At 44.0% G+C, this 16,415-nt stretch overlaps 1 protein-coding gene across 1 annotated transcript in view; it reads right to left on the bottom strand.

Moving 5' to 3' along the window:
* Nucleotides 1-16,415, bottom strand: part of FGF22 (fibroblast growth factor 22) — a 38,530-nt gene that overhangs the window by 6,949 nt on the left and 15,166 nt on the right. The window contains exons 2-3 of the mRNA XM_072111076.1: nt 8,057-8,301; nt 1,511-1,614 (exon numbers count right to left, since the gene is read on the bottom strand). Of these exons, the coding sequence (XP_071967177.1) occupies nt 1,511-1,614; nt 8,057-8,288 (336 nt within the window). The 5' untranslated portion in view covers nt 8,289-8,301. The remainder of the gene's footprint in view (nt 1-1,510; nt 1,615-8,056; nt 8,302-16,415) is intronic.

The raw sequence follows: 16,415 nt of genomic DNA, 5'->3' as shown, positions 1-16,415 counted from the left end.
CCAACCGGCCGGTCACGAGCCAGTTGACTACAACGTGTGACTGCACCCTCAGTGTGAATGCAGGCTAGAGGTGTGGTTACAAGTGGCATTTTTATTGTGTTTACAAACACAATTCAACCATCAGTTCTTGATTCCAGTGTTGGCTCTGCCCCTGCTTTTGTATAAATACTGGTCAATAAGAGCAGCTGTCAGGAGTAGGATTCACCAGCTTCCGGCTCTCATATTGGCTCAGTTAATAATAATAATAATTCTTATATAGCGCACACAGATTACGCAGTGCTGCACAAAGCTTGCCACATCAGCTCAGTTCCCTGAAGGCGGAGCTAACACTGATTTTACAATTTACATTTTTAAAAAATGAATTGTGTGAATTAATTTGATTACTCAGTCTTATTACACAGTTTATTACCTGTTGGAAATTCCACACTCAACTCAATACTCATTATAGAGTAACTCATTTCACATACCGTTTATCAGTACTGTATAAGCCGAGGCCACCAATCTTACCACCAAAAACTGGGAAAATCTATTTACTGGAGTATAAGCTTTGGGTGGGAAATGCATTGGTCATAGCCTCCCCAGTATATAGCCAGCCTGCCTCTCCCCCTCAGTATATAGCTAGTCCCATGTAATATAGAGCTAGCCCCCAGTATGCCCGGCACCTTTACCGATGTCCCGGGAAGGTCCTCTTCTTACTTTATGTGTGTTCGCTACAGGTCTGTGCGCACGTCCGGCACACAAATTATGTCAGCCGCTGCTGACATCATAACTTGTGGTCGGACCTGTCACTGACCTGTAGCCAGGGTGCATGGGGTAAAAAGAGGACCTGCCTACTCAGTTTATTTTTATATGTGCTGGGTATACTGGGGGCTGGCTCTATATTACATGGGACTAGCTATATACTGGGGGGGGGGGGGGGCTGTGACCAATGCATTTCCCACTCAAGGCTTATACTCGAGTCAATAGGTTTTCTTAGTTTTTGGTGGTAAGATTGGGTGCCTCGGCTTATACAGTAATCTGGTATAAACGGTATTTGAAATGAGTTACTCTATAATGAGTATTTGTTCTATTCAACATATTTGTACTCTACTTTCTGTACGTTACAACTGGTTGGAAGTCCCAAATAAGTACTTTCCTTTGTGCCTTTTTCCATGGCTCATGGCAAGGATGGAAGCTTGACACCACTGTTCCCAACATCCACTAATCACTAGTTATGGTGCTCTGTAAATTGTTCAACCCATGTGCTAGTGCAGTGGTGTGTGAAACGTACATAATGTATGGAAGCCACCAATGTAGTGTTTATATACCGGATTATTCTATACATTCCTAGGATTCTTAAATCGCCTATTTCCTAACAAGGTGGCAATATACTCCATAATTTTTTAATAAACTTTATTAAATGGTTAAAGTGGTTTAATGAGATTATACCAAACTATGTATCATTTGTTACAAAATCTTCTAAACTATGTTTTGTAGCCATAATTGTGACCTACTTAATGGATATACGTACAGCACCATATACTTTTCCAGTTCTGTCCATGGCAACATACAGTCCAGTTCCAGCTGAATGCATTGCAACCACTCCTATACTGACAGAGTAAACGTGAAATACACCTAGAAGGAAACAAAGAAGACGCAAAGTTAAAGCTTTCTTTGTTGCACTTTTAACACTGTTATCTTAATACCTTTTTTTTTTTTGGTGATCTTGAAGTAGAGAATGATTATAATAAAATATTACTTTAGGAGCTAATCCCTGTCACTGATCACTCACACTCACACTCACACTCACACACACACACCTGCTTACTTTTGTATGAGATCAAGCAGAGATCTAGAATTGCTACAGCAAGTACAATGGGAAATTTTATAACTTTTTATTATACAAACGATAACATTTATGTGCTAAAACTGGACAATCTCGTCATGCTGAACTTATGCAGTTCTGTTGAAACACAAATGTGATTGGGTTAGACGAGTGAAAGCAGGCTAATGTGTAGATTTTAACCCCTTAAGGACGCAGGTTTTTTTTGCTCATTTCTCGCTCTCCACCTTCAAAATTCCCAAACTTTTTCATTTTTCCATGTACAGAGCTGTGTGAGGGCTTACTTCTCAGTGATGTTATTTATTATTCCATGCTGTATACTGGGAAGCTGGAACAAAAATTCCTAATGTGGTGAAATTGGTAAAAAAAAATGCATTTGTGTCACTTTCTTGTGGGCTCAGTTTTTACGACTTTCACTGTGAGCTTCAAGTACGCCTCTGTTTTATTCTTTGGTTTGGTATGTTCACGGTGATACCAAAATAATATAGGTTTAATTATGTTTTAATACATTTTCAAAAATTGAACAAATGTGTACAAAAAAAAAAGTATGGTGTATGGAGCTGTATGAGGTGTCATTTTTTTGCTAAATGAGCTGATGTTTTCATGGCTACCATTTTGTACATTTTGATCACATTTTGTTCTATATTTTAATGTGATTTCAAATGGTGTAAATTTAGCATTTCAAACGGTAGGGCTTTTTTCTGTTATGGAGTTCACTGCAGGCAATAAGTTTTTATATTTTGATGGATCAGGCATTTTGAGACGCGGCGATACCTTTTTAGATGGACTAGATGATCTGATTGTTCCTACCATATACTGCAATTCTACTGTTTCGCAGTATATGGCATTTTTATACAGTATTCATTACAATGAGCCAGTGGCTCATTATATACATCCAGCCCTCCCTCCCCGGTATACAGCCTGCCCTTCCCCTTCAGTATACAGCCTGCCCTCCCCCCTCAGTATACAGCCAGTCCCCTGCACAGGACATAAAAATAATAAACCATGTACTCACCTTTCCGAAGCTCCGCTACTTTATCCAGTCCGGCCGCAGTGACAGCTCCGTGTGCGACGGCTGCGCACAGAATATGACGTCGGCAAGCAGCTGACATCATGGTCTGTGCGGCGATGCATCGGGGACGATACAGTCTGGTGGTGTTCCCCAGATATTCCTCACGACAGGAAGACTCTATGCTTTTAAATAGCAGTGGCTCACACGTCGTAAACTGAATAGCAGTGGCTGTGTGTCAGTGAGGTATGTGGACGCCAAGTGATGATGCCGGGCTGACAAAGTGTGAAAAACGAATGTTTTTGGCTGCATTTTGGTCAGTTTATGCTAGGAGTCATTAGCGTTTTTGCATTTTTACTGCGTTTCTGGTGCATGTTTCACGCTCATGTTATAAATCACATGCTTCTTTAGTTGATAACCACACGCCACATCTTGTCTTTTTTTCACATCACCATTAAAAACACATTGCACTTGCAATGCTCACAGGTACAATGCGTTTTTGATGCATCCCCCCCATTGACTTGAATGGGACCTGAAAAACGTGCATAAAATGCAAAAGCAGAGCATGCTGCGATTTAAGGGAAAAAAGCAAATAAGAAAAAGCCCATTGAAAACAACGGGACAGAGTGCAATGCGAGATTAGAACTTCAAAAGCAAATGCAGAAAAACGCAAGTGTGAAAGAGGCCTTAGACCCAACAGTCTAAATAATGCTGGATGATGTGTCTGAAGTAGTTTAGAACTGTGGAGTCATACTTTGCTTTACACTAGATATTGGTTGGTCTGGTGAAAGAAATAATTATTTGATCATTGGTTGAGGTTGCCCACTGACAAGGACATGAACAGTCCTGTAATTTTAAGGGTAGGTTAATTTTAGCAGTGAGAGATAAAAATACAATCCAGAAAATCACATTGTACAAACAATATAAATTTGTATTTTGCAGTGATTAATAAATATTTGATCCCTCTGTAAACAAGGCTTAAAACTTAGTGGTAAAACCCTTGTTGGCAGCACAGCAGTCAGACTTTTTTTTGTAGCTGGTGATGAGGTTTGCCCACATATTGGGAGAAATTTTGGTCCACTCATATCATCTCTAAAACACTAACATTTTGAGGCTGTCGCTTAGCAACTCTGAGCTTCAGCTCCCTCCATAAGTTTTCTATGGGATTAAGGTCTGGAGACGGGCTAGGCCACTCCATAACCTTAATGTGCTTCTTTTTGAGCCACTCCTTTGTTGCCTTGGCTCTATGTTTTGGGTCAGTGTGTTGCTGCAAGACCCAGCCAAAAAAAATTTTAATTTTAATTTGGGACAAAGGGGTCACGGCCGTTATCATAAGCCGACGCATGATAAATTCTTCCCAATGTTTCCTTGTCCATGCCTGGCAGTGTGAACTGTGTTTTTTGGGTCATAGGCAGCATTTCTTTTCCTCCAAACATAGCAAGCAGAATCATCCAGGTGTTCATTGGCAAACTTCAGATGAAACCTGCACTTGTGCCTTTTTGAGCAGGGGGACCTTGTGTGCACTGAAGGATTTTAAACCATTATGGTGTAATGTGTTGCCAATGGTTTTCTTGGTAACTGTGGTCCTAGTTACCTTGAGATCATTAACAAGTTCCAGCCTTGTAGTTTAAGGCTCCTTTTACATGATAAGTGCTCACCTGGCCGTAGCCTGGGAAAGCACACAGCAACACGCTGGAGAGGAGGAGGGGTGAATGCTTCTCAATAGGAAGAAGCCTGATCTATCTTTCTCTATATGGCACTCTGCCGCGCACTGTGACCTGGCCGGGCGGCCGCTGTACAGAAAGTGTGACATGTCTTATATTCTGCCGTTTTGCAGCTGTTCAGCTTTCTATAGAGAGGGGAGGGGTAAGTAGTGCTCGCCCCTCCTCTCTCCTGCACCAGGCCACATGCTTGACCTGGTTATGGCCCGGCGGGAACACATTCATTTGCATCCAGTCTTAGAAAGCTCTTTGGTCTTCTCCATGTTGTAGAGGTTAGAGTCTGACCGATTAATTTAGTCTGTGGACAGGAGTCCTTAAAGGGCAATTCCCACGAAGACAAGTTTCTTAAATATACTCAAGATGCCAAATAACACATTGGGACACATTTACTTAGCCGGCTGCTGGAGTTCATCCAAAGTGCATTGCCCAAAAATCATGCACTCTGCTGCGATTCACTAAGATTGTGCGCCCGATATCGTGTATGTGTCGCTTCCCAGCTCGGGTCCCCCGGAGTTCACCTTCTTCTTCCTGGTATATGTAAGTGCATTGTCTTGTAACACAAACTGAAAGTTCAATCCTGTGCTCAATCCAAATCCGTTGGATCTTCCTACGGCACCCCCCTCAATTTCTGTGGCATGGAAGCCAGCGCAGCTGCGCCACAATCCAATCGCGTGCGACACAATCCCCTGCTAGATACCTGTCAAAGCTGCACAAATACTGAAAACCATGAACCGTCTGACGAAAGTGCGATCCAGGACCCTTAGTAAATAAGCCCCATTCTCTAATTCCTTGTTATTAACAAAAATACAGCATTTCACAGATATAATTCCAACCTGTCTCTATCATTCCTGGTGTACACAATTTCAGTTGTTCCTGGTTCCGATCGTTAATTTTTTCTTTTGACATCAGAAAAACTGAAGATGGGAACGTATCCTTAAAGTTTGTGTAAAGAAAGACAGGTGAGACCATTGGGACAGTAGGTAAGAGATATTTTATACTATCCACTATTGCATAGATTTATTATTATATCACACTGAAAGATTTATTATCTCCACACAGCTCAGGGTGCGGTCACACGTTGCAGTTAAAACTGCATCACAATTAGTTTTGAGGTGGTTTTAGGTGCAGTTTTGTCAATTTCACAGGTGAAAGACATGAACTGAACGAGTGAATTTGATTTTGGAGGCGAAAGCTGTTCCACAAATGTCATTCACCTGTTGATTTGATGTCTTTCACTTCTTAAAATAAGTAATACCACCTAAAATCAACCCAAAACTAATTGTGATGCAGTTTTAACTGCAATGTGTGACCGCACCCTCAGCCTGTTTGTACTGTGTTCACACAGCTTTTACGTAAATTTTATGTTAACGCAATGCAGCCAGGTAAAGTTCCTTTCCACAGTTCAACATAAAATGAAGATTATCAAAGTGTTATAGATACTGATACATCTCAATGAACTCAACTGCTTGTCTTGGTCTATGGTAAGGAACCTGAACAAGATGGCTATGCTTCAGGGCTCTTTCACATTGGTGTTGGTGCTCAGCTTCAGTTGTGCATCTGTTGTGTTTTGTCTCCGTTGAGTCTCCGTTTTTCTTCTGTTTTGTCTCCGCAAAAAAATATAGGTTTTATATCGCTTTGAAAACATCACACCTGGTTTTTCAGCCTCATCATTAAAAAAAAAAAAAAACACACTACTCTGTATATTGCAGTTGTTACCAATGGCAATATAAACTGAAAAAAGTGTAAAAAAATGGATATGCATACAAGCACTGCCTGTCTACCCATTTTTGTATATATAAAAGGGAAAAAAAAGTATAACAAACCCAATGGCCCCAAGAGGGTTCAACTAAACTTGTGAAACTTAGAGTAAAAAAACTAGTAGCAAAGAAGGAGAGTGCAGCTATAGTACAGAGACAGAAAGGGTAAAGGTGAATGTAAGCGGGGGGAGGGGGCCTTGTATGTCGAGTCAGAGTCACCATAAAGGGAGCTTAAAGTAACCTTCTATAATCAGGAGATTGTTGGAATTGAGTCCAGGGTTGCCAGGTTTTGCAGAACCACTTATAGGTTCTCTGTATTGAGGAGTTAAGGTCTTCTATGTGCATGAGGTCATTTACTTGCGCCCTACACATTGCCAGTGTCAGTGGTAAAGTTTGTTTTCACAAAAGTGGAATACAGGATTGTGCATAGATATTGAAAAAGCACAACAAAGAGCGCTTGTATTGTGAAGTGGGCATTTCACAATGATGGAGAAGCGGAGGGTCAATCTAACCAAGTCTCCAAATATCAAAGAGATGACACACTCAGGCCCCTTCCACACTTGCGTTGCAGATCACGTCAGAGTCTGATCAGGGTGCGATCAGTGTTTGGTCAGTGAAAAACGCACATTTTGCATCAGAGTGCAATCAGTTTTCAGTCAGAGTTTGTTCAGTGTCTCAGTTATTCACGCGCGTTTTTTGATGCAATTTCAATGCGTTTTTCACACGCAGAAAATGCGCGTGAAATGGACTCAGGGCTGAGCTCTATCTTTTCTATGGCAATTGATGCATGAAAAACGCATTGCACTTGCAAGTGTCTCAGAGTGCAATGTGTTTTTGATGCATCTCCATAGACTTGTATGGTGCGTTTTTCACGCGCATGACTTGCAAAAGTAGAGCATGCCGAGATTTAAACGTGCGTTAAAAAAAATGCGCGTGTGTGCGTAAAAAAAAATACAAGTCTGAAAAGACCCATTGGTTACAATGGGTCAGAGTGCAATGCAAGTTCTGCACGTCAAAAGCACGCGCAGAAAACGTGCGTGAAAAACGCAAGTGTGAAAGGGGCCTCAAAGTCTTTCCAGAGGTGGAAAGGACTATTCAAGACCAAAACACATGGAGGAAGGATCCCTCCGTGTTTTCACACCTCCAACATGTGGCCAGACTTACGGACTTGCAGACAGGAGTATGTTGAGGAAAGGGAGGTTGCCATAGCAGTATACAGACTTTCAGAAGTAGTCTTTTCTCTATTAAATTGGGAACATGGAGGCAAGGAAATCAAGTAGTGTCTCAGCTCTCTGGTTCTCTACTCCAAGGAAAGAGGATCTGTCAAAACATTGAGTTCATGAGAGGTGAGCCAGTTTGAGTCTTTTATGAAATTCTCAGCTTAAAACCTGCCAACCTCTCCACTGTTTGAAACTTTGCTGACTTATAATATCTGTAAACATGCCTCATTCCAGGCCCCTTAATAGCGCGTTGATTATCCAAAATGAGTGATAGTCCTGTTTAGGAGCTTAATCACATGTTGCAGTAAAGGTGTGCCAAACTTCCACCTGTACCTGATGCAAAGTGCAATAGATTAAGGCTACATTAATATGTCTTTTTCATCATATAAGACCAATCCTGATGTCTACACTGAGCATATCAAAAGACAAATACTGGCATACAAAGGCATACTTTTTGCAATGTGTAATTTTTTTATTATGCAAAAAAAATGTTCTAAACATTATAAAATGATAATGCATTTACTTACTGTTTGAGGTAAATCTTTGTGTTCCTCTCACTTGACCCGATCGCTCAATGGAAAGAAAGTAGTGCGTTGCAGAGAAGAGGCGTCGCCATCGTACATCTCCCTCTAGATGTTTGTAGCTGTGAATCAGGCGACTCCCCTTCACATAAGGGACTAATGATGAAACAGTAAGAAGCAACACAATGCAGAATTTCAAGAAGAGAGAAGATGTTGTTGGAAATGAGGTCTTGTGCATTCCAAATCAATACCTTTTTAAAGGGAAACCAGATAAAATCATTATTATATTTATTATGTAATATATACCAGACCTTTATATAGCCTCATTCTCCTCAAGATGAGATTAAATATATAATGGTTGCATTGGCCTTCGAACAACCCAATGCAAACTGTTTGGCAGTTCCTCCGAAGTCCACCAGGTGTCGCTGCTGCGCTGAAGTCCGCAGAGGTCCGCCTGGGTGCAGGTAAGCGCGTGTCCAGCGACCCCTTTTTTTTTTTTTTTTTTTTTTTTTTTTTTTTTTAAATGCGTCGGTTTCTCCAAATCTGTTGGGTTTTCGTACGCCCCCGCCCCCGATTTCTGGCGCGTGCACACCGGCGCCGATGCGCCACAATCCGATCGTGTGCGCCAAAAACCCGGGCCAATTCAGGGAAAATGGAAAATCGGAAATATTCGGGTAAACAGCCGTAAAAACGCGATTTGGGTCCTAAGTAAATGACCCCCAATGTTTTGAAACAATCATAATGACAAGTAAATACAAATAGGAAAAGACATTTCTCTACTCAAGCCCCCAGTTTCCACAAATACCTATGTAATATTATGCTATTCTCTGTGTTAATTACTTTAAAGAGCTTTGTATCATCTGCAAATATCATAATTCTACTGTGTAAACCCTCTTTAAGCAGTCTGAACTTTCCAAAAATACAAGCTACACAGAGCTTTGCTAAGGATGAACTTAAGAGCCCATTTTTTTTATTTAGGCAATTGATTTTTTTTAGTCAATTGAATATTTTTTAAAAAATATGCCAAATGATCAAGGTTTAACTATAGTAGATAAAGCATAAAGTAACATTTGAAAAATTTAGAAATGCATAGTACATGTCCTAAAGTAAACTTTGTAATATACACTCACCGGCCACTTTATTAGGTACACCATGCTAGTAACGGGTTGGACCCCCTTTTGCCTTCAGAACTGCCTCAATTCATCGTGGCATAGATTCAACAAGGTGCTGGAAGCATTCCTCAGAGATTTTGGTCCATATTGACATGATGGCATCACACAGTTGCTGCAGATTTGTCGGCTGCACATCCATGATGCGAATCTCCCGTTCCACCACATCCCAAAGATGCTCTATTGGATTGAGATCTGGTGACTGTGGAGGCCATTTGAGTACAGTGAACTCATTGTCATGTTCAAGAAACCAGTCTGAGATGATTCCAGCTTTATGACATGGCGCATTATCCTGCTAAAAGTAGCCATCAGATGTTGGGTACATTGTGGTCATAAAGGGATGGACATGGTCAGCAACAATACTCAGGTAGGCTGTGGCGTTGCAACGATGCTCAATTGGTACCAAGGGGCCCAAAGAGTGCCAAGAAAATATTCCCCACACCATGACACCACCACCACCAGCCTGAACCGTTGATAGAAGGCAGGATGGATCCATGCTTTCATGTTGTTGATGCCAAATTCTGACCCTACCATCCGAATGTCGCAGCAGAAATCGAGACTCATCAGACCAGGCAACGTTTTTCCAATCTTCTACTGTCCAATTTCGATGAGCTTGTGCAAATTGTAGCCTCATTTTCCTGTTCTTAGCTGAAAGGAGTGGCACCCGGTGTGGTCTTCTGCTGTTGTAGCCCATCTGCCTCAAAGTTCGAAGTACAGTGCGTTCAGAGATGCTCTTCTGCCTACCTTGGTTGTAACGGGTGGCGATTTGATTCACTGTTGCCTTTCTATCAGCTTGAACCAGTCTGCCCATTCTCCTCTGACCTCTGGCATCAACAAGGCATTTCCGCCCACAGAACTGTCGCTCACTGTATGTTTTTTCTTTTTTGGACCATTCTCTGTAAACCCTAGAGATGGTTGTGCGTGAAAATCCCAGTAGATCAGCAGTTTCTGAAATACTCAGACCAGCCCTTCTGGCACCAACAACCATGCCACGTTCAAAGGCACTCAAATCACCTTTCTTCCCCATACTGATGCTTGGTTTGAACTGCAGGAGATTGTCTTGACCATGTCTACATGCCTAAATGCACTGAGTTGCCGCCATGTGATTGGCTGTTTAGAAATTAAGTGTTAATGAGCAGTTGGACAGGTGTACCTAATAAAGTGGCCGGTGAGTGTATATACTTCATAGAGTAAAACAACTTCTCTGTGCCTTTTTTTTTTACTCTTTTTTTTTTTTTTTTCTCCTGCAATGAGCAGTCCCATACACGGCATAGAGAATAGGAATGCAAGCTAAAGAGCTATCTAGAGAAAAGTTCCCCTGATGATTAAGCTCTTTAAAGGAAATCTACCTCTGGAGCTCGGCTGAAATGACCTTCTCACACACTTATCCCAGGACATATGTTGTTTAGGAACAAAAACTGATAGTTTAAAAAAGTATTTTATGATCTATGCAAATGAGGCTTCGTCACCCTCTTACGTCACCCTGACGATTCCATGCACCTCCGATACCTAATTATGCACGCCTCCATCTTCGTTGCATTCCTCCTCCTTGAACTGAGAGCCGGAGACGCCACTTGGCTCTTGGTACTTCTCAATGTGTCATGGCCGGCTACGCAAGATTCAGTGACCGTGCATGTGCGGATACCGGTTAGTATTGCTGCAGCTGCGTGAGATTCACTGGCTGCACGTGTGCGAGAAGTGCCGAGAGCCGTGTGACGTCTCAACTGTCTGGAGTATTGCACAGGTAACTGATTTACACAAACTGCTTAACTAAACTAAGTAACTAAACCTTTGAAACATTTTTGTATTGAAGAAATTAACAGAAGAGGCAAAATGAAATGCAAACTTTTCTTAATTAAGTATATTACAAAGCAACTTCTCTGCACCTTGTTTCTGCTATTATTTAGTTATCAGTGTATATAAGCCTTCCACTTCAGAGAGATAAACAGGCTAAGGATCAACTCTTTTCATACATGGAACATGTATATCACTTGATGATTTATCTCTTTGGGGAGATGAGACAAGGATGAGCGGAGTAGAAGCGCAATGTCCAGTCAGGAGTCAGGGTTTAGTTAACCCTTCCCCCACCAGTAACACCTGCGAGTTAAGTCATTAGAGACATGATCAGATTCCATGATCTCTCACCACCTCACACATATGGAGATTAACATTACATAATGTAACAGCTTCTTCGCAGATTTAGAAATACTTTGATTTTTCTCTCTAGCCCCCATGGTTGCAGAGATATAAGCCCCAGTATCTGACCATTTTAATCACATCTACTGTTAGAGAGGAGGTGCTGGAGGAGGTGTGTGTGTGTGTGTGGGGGGGGGTGTTATGATAATCTTCTCTAATACTGTCTAATCAGCAGCAGGTGATTTTGGAAAAGCTACATTGTGTCTCTATGATCATCTAGATGCTTTGTCACACAGTGCGTTTACATTCCGCTAATATTCAAGTAGCATTGTGTTTAGAATTCATTTACATAATTGCTATTACTCAATTGTGATGCAAATTGGATGTACACATCTATACACAATGTTTACCACAAACGCGATGTAAACACAAATGCAAAGTAAATACAATGTCAATGTAAACGCTATGCAATCAGAAATGCGTTGTAAACCCAATGTGAATGCAAACGCTAACATAATGTACATGCTAATGTAATGTAAGCACAAACACCACGATTTGAACACGAAAGCAATGTAAACGGAAGGTTCAAATGCGATGTAAATGATATGTATGTAATTTAGATCACAATGTAAGTGTGAATGTGATGTGATTGCAAACACAATGGGGCACATTTACTTACCCGGTCCAGTCGCGATCCAGCGGCGGGTTCTCCGGCACTGATTCGGGTTCTGCCGGGATTCACTAAGGTCCGTGCGCCGATATTCACCAGGTGTCGCTGCTGCGCCGAGTTCACCTGCTTTTTTCAGGTGTATGTGAGTGCTTGATCTTGCGACACAAATGGCTTTTTAAATTCCGCGGTCTTTCCGAATCCTTCAGGTTGGCCGGTGGCCACGCCCCCCGATTTCTGTCGCGTGAAAGTCGGCGCGATTGCACCAAAAATCGATCGCGTGCGCCATAATCCCGTGAAATACAGCGCAAAGCGGAAATATTCGGGAAAAACCCGACGGATTCGCGGCTGCGGACCCTTAGTAAATGTGCCCCAATGTGAATACAATGTTTATTAAAATGTGATGTAAATGCAAGGTAAACGCAATATAACTGTGATGTAACATAACATAAAAAATGCTATGTAAATGCAAATGCAGCGTTAGCATAGAAGCGATGTAGAGCAAATACTATGTAAACGCAATGTTGGTGCAAACGCAATGTAAATGAAAATGTGATGTAAACGCAATATGAATGTGTTTAGCACAATTAATGCAATGTAACTGTGATATAAACAGAATGTGAGCATAAACATGATGTAAACACAGATACAATGTTACCGGAATATTTAATGTAAGCACATTATGGAAATGCAAATGCAATGTTAGTCATACCTCCCAACTTTTGGACAAGAGAAAGAGGGACAAAAGCCCCTCTCCCTTTTTCTAAACCATGCCCATTGTCCCACCCACAAGCACATAGTACAGTGCCCCTTACTTTGGCCACTCCTATGGACCCGTATAATATCCCCTAAAGCAAATCTGCAACATATAAAACATATAAAACCCCCTCTTTAATTTTATCCTCCCTTTACATTTCGTTTTCCTCCCCAAACTTACACTTATTATCTGTACCCCTACTCACATGGTGTGGTCCCTGTTCTCTATCCTCCTCATTATGTAGCCTCCTGTCCTCCAGCCTTCTCTTTCAGCATCCTCCACCTGTCCTCCAGTCCCACAGTTCCCTCCAGAATCCTCCAGTCCCACAGTTCCCTCCAGAATTCTCCTGTCCTCCGACCTCCCCCTCAAGCATCCTCCTGTCCTCCAGCCTCCTCCTCCTGTCCCCCAGCCTCCTCCTGTAGCCCCCTGTCCTCCAGCCTCCTCCTCCTGTCCCCCTAGCCTCCTTCTGTCCCCCAGCCTCCTCAAGCATCCTCCTGTCCTCCAGCCTCCTCAAGCATCCACCTGTCCTCCAGCCTCCTCCTCCTGTCCTCCAGCCTCCTCCTCCTGTCCCCCAGCCTCCACCTGTCCTTCAGCCTCCTCCTCCTGTCCTCCAGCCTCCTCCTCCTGTCCTCCAGCCTCCTCCTCCTGTCCTCCAGCCTCCTCCTCCTGTCCTCCAGCCTCCTCCTCCTGTCCTCCAGCCTCCTCCACCTGTCCCCCAGCCTCCTCCACCTGTCCCCCAGCCTCCTGTCCTCCTGCAGCCTCTTCCCTCCTCCTCCTGTCATCCAGCCTTCACCTGTCCCCCAGCAGCCTCCACCTGTCCCCCAGCCTCCTTCTGTCCCCCAGCCTACTCAAGCATCCTCCTGTCCTCAGCCTCCACCTGTCCTCCAGCATCCTCTTCCTGTCCCCAGCCTCCACCTGTCATCCAGCATCCTCCTCCTGTCCCCAGCCTCCACCTGTCCTCCAGCATCCTCTTCCTGTCCTCCAGCATCCTCCTCTTGTCCCCAGCCTCCACCTGTCCTACAGCAGCCTCCTCCTGTCCCCCTCCAGCCTCCAGCCCCCCTGTCCTGCTCCTGTGCCCCAGCCCCCCTGTCCTCCTGTATCTTCCAGCACCCCCTGTCCTCCTCCTGTGCCCCAGCCCCCACTGTAGCCTCCAGCACCCCCCTGTCCTCTTCCTGTGCCCCAGCCCCCCCTTTCCTCCTCCAGTAGCCTCCAGCCTCCTCCAGTAGCCTCCAGCACCCCCCCTGTCCTCTTCCTGTGCCCCAAACCCCCTTTCCTCCTCCAGTAGCCTCCAGCCCCCCCTGTAGCCTCCAGCACCCCCCCTGTCCTGCTCCTGTGCCCCAGCCCCCCTGTAGCCACCAGCACCCCCGTCCTCCTGTAGCTTCCAGCACCCCCTGTCCTCCTCCTGTGCCCCAGCCCGCACTGTAGCCTCCAGCACCCCCTGTCCTCTTCCTGTGCCCCAGCCCCCCCTTTCCTCCTCCAGTAGCCTCCAGCCCCCCCTGTCCTCTTCCTGTGCCCCAGACCCTCTTTCCTCCTCCAGTAGCCTCCAGCCCCCACTGTAGCCTCCAGCACTGCCCCTGTCCTGCTCCTGTGCCCCAGCACCCCCGTCCTCCTGTAGCTTCCAGCACCCCCTGTCCTCCTCCTGTGCCCCAGCCCCCACTGTAGCCTCCAGCACCCCCTTTCCTCCTCCAGTAGCCTCCAGCCCCCCCTGTCCCCCCAGTCTCTTACCTGCTGTCATTCCATCTTCTCCCGGGCTGGAGTCTGAATGACTCGCGGAGGGGGCGTGGCCAGCCGGGGTCGGAGCTACCTCCTCACATGATTGGTGCAGACATCATGTGAGGAGGTAGTAGGGGCTGGTCCCGCCTCCTCCAGGCCCCCATGCCTTGGCTGCTCTACAGCTCTAAACTACGGGGGCTGGAGGAGGCGGGACAAAGCGGGGAAAGTGGGCGGGGCCCGGGACATTCTCTCCCCCTTCCGTGGCAGCGTGACAGAGCCCAAAAAACGGGGCTGTCATGCTGAAAGCGGGACGGTTGGGAGGTATGATGTTAGCCCAAACACAATGTAAATGCAAATGAGAAGTAAATGCAATGTTAGCTCAAATTCAATGCAATCGCAACTGTGATGTTAATGCAATATTTGCACAAACGCTATGTGAATAGGAGGTTAGTGCAAAATGCAATGTAACTGTGATATTAAGGAAATGTGGCCCAAATATATGAAAAGTGGTGCAATCGGCCTTCTTGCATTTTGCTCACTCATGTACCTTCATTCCTTAATGCTGTTACAACAATGCATCACAGTAATAAATGTGGCGTAAACTCTATCTAAGCACTACCACGCCCCTCAGGTCCACAGTTTTCTAAAGTGTCAGACAAAGTGCAACCCACACATAATACATACATGAAGGAGCAGACCTGGAAAAAACTGTAAAAGTGACCCCATTCTGTGGGCAGGGTCAAAACAAGTGACCATGTGATGCTGGTGGTTACTAAACTTCACAAAACTCCTTGTACAGGAATAAAGCTTCTTTTTGAGAAGAACAAAACTGAATACTGTGTATAAACTACAATAACTTCTCCGATAAACAAGAATAGAACTACTATAATAGAAAAATGCAAAAAGTGTAAGCACACCCGCTGGCGGTTTGCCATGCTCGCTCAGGAAGAAAACTTTGTCTGGTCCAAAGTGAACAATGTAAAAGCAAGGAAAAAGAAGCCTTTGGAACCAGCTCAGTAAAGAAATCAATCCAATGTTTATTATAAATCCATTAAAAGTATACAAGAGAAAACCTTAAAAAGTGTACACCAAAAAACACATTATTCTCCGTATTCACCGTATTCTCTTGGCCCTTACGCATTCCTAGTGTGAACAGAAAATGAGACCCAACATATGTAGCAAAGCAGGTGTGTTTAAGCAACGCACCACTCATAACATGATGAAAAAAGAGGAGGAGGGGCAAGCAGCAGACAGAAACAAATCGGATGGGATGAACTGGCAATATGTGAACATACACAAAAACAAGACATCAGTAAATGTAAGTAAGATTGCCCCTGGAGTTGAGCCCAAACGTATAACGTGTATCCAAAGTGGGGATCCATCACAAATAATTTTTGTTATGATCCACCGCCCCCCCCCCCCCCATTTGTCTGCATAGACATTATATATGGCAGTAACACACATAAAGGAAACGGACCGGCATGTAAATCATGAAAGTGTTTAGACGCTGCGGTGATACTATGGGTGTTTGCTATTCTCTTGGGGTTAGCCCCCGTAATATGCTCCGAGATCCAGTCCTTCAGTACAGCCCACATACTGCAGTCAGCACTGGGTACTTTCTATAACATAGATGACCCACGAGGATTCACTGTTCCTGTGCCTCTTAATATGGAAGAAGGCTTGGTTGGCCAAAGACTTAAGGTAGTTGTTATCTTGTATTTGCAGATGTTGTACCTGCTGCCTCTATGTGGAAACCAAACAGGTTATGTTCCTGTGAGGTAAAGGAGTTAGAGAATAATAGGTTACCCAGGGTTATGGCCAGTTGTAATACCATCCTTAAGTATCTCTTTGAGTATATCATCGTGTTGTAATAAAGGAAGGTGTTTTTTTACGACAGACACAATCGGATCAAATTGGTTACTA

This window comes from Engystomops pustulosus, chromosome 1 (assembly GCF_040894005.1).
Source record: "Engystomops pustulosus chromosome 1, aEngPut4.maternal, whole genome shotgun sequence".
NCBI classification, from domain to species: domain Eukaryota; kingdom Metazoa; phylum Chordata; class Amphibia; order Anura; family Leptodactylidae; genus Engystomops; species Engystomops pustulosus.
Note: the sequence above shows the minus strand (reverse complement) of the source record. Positions and strands in the feature narration are given on the sequence as shown.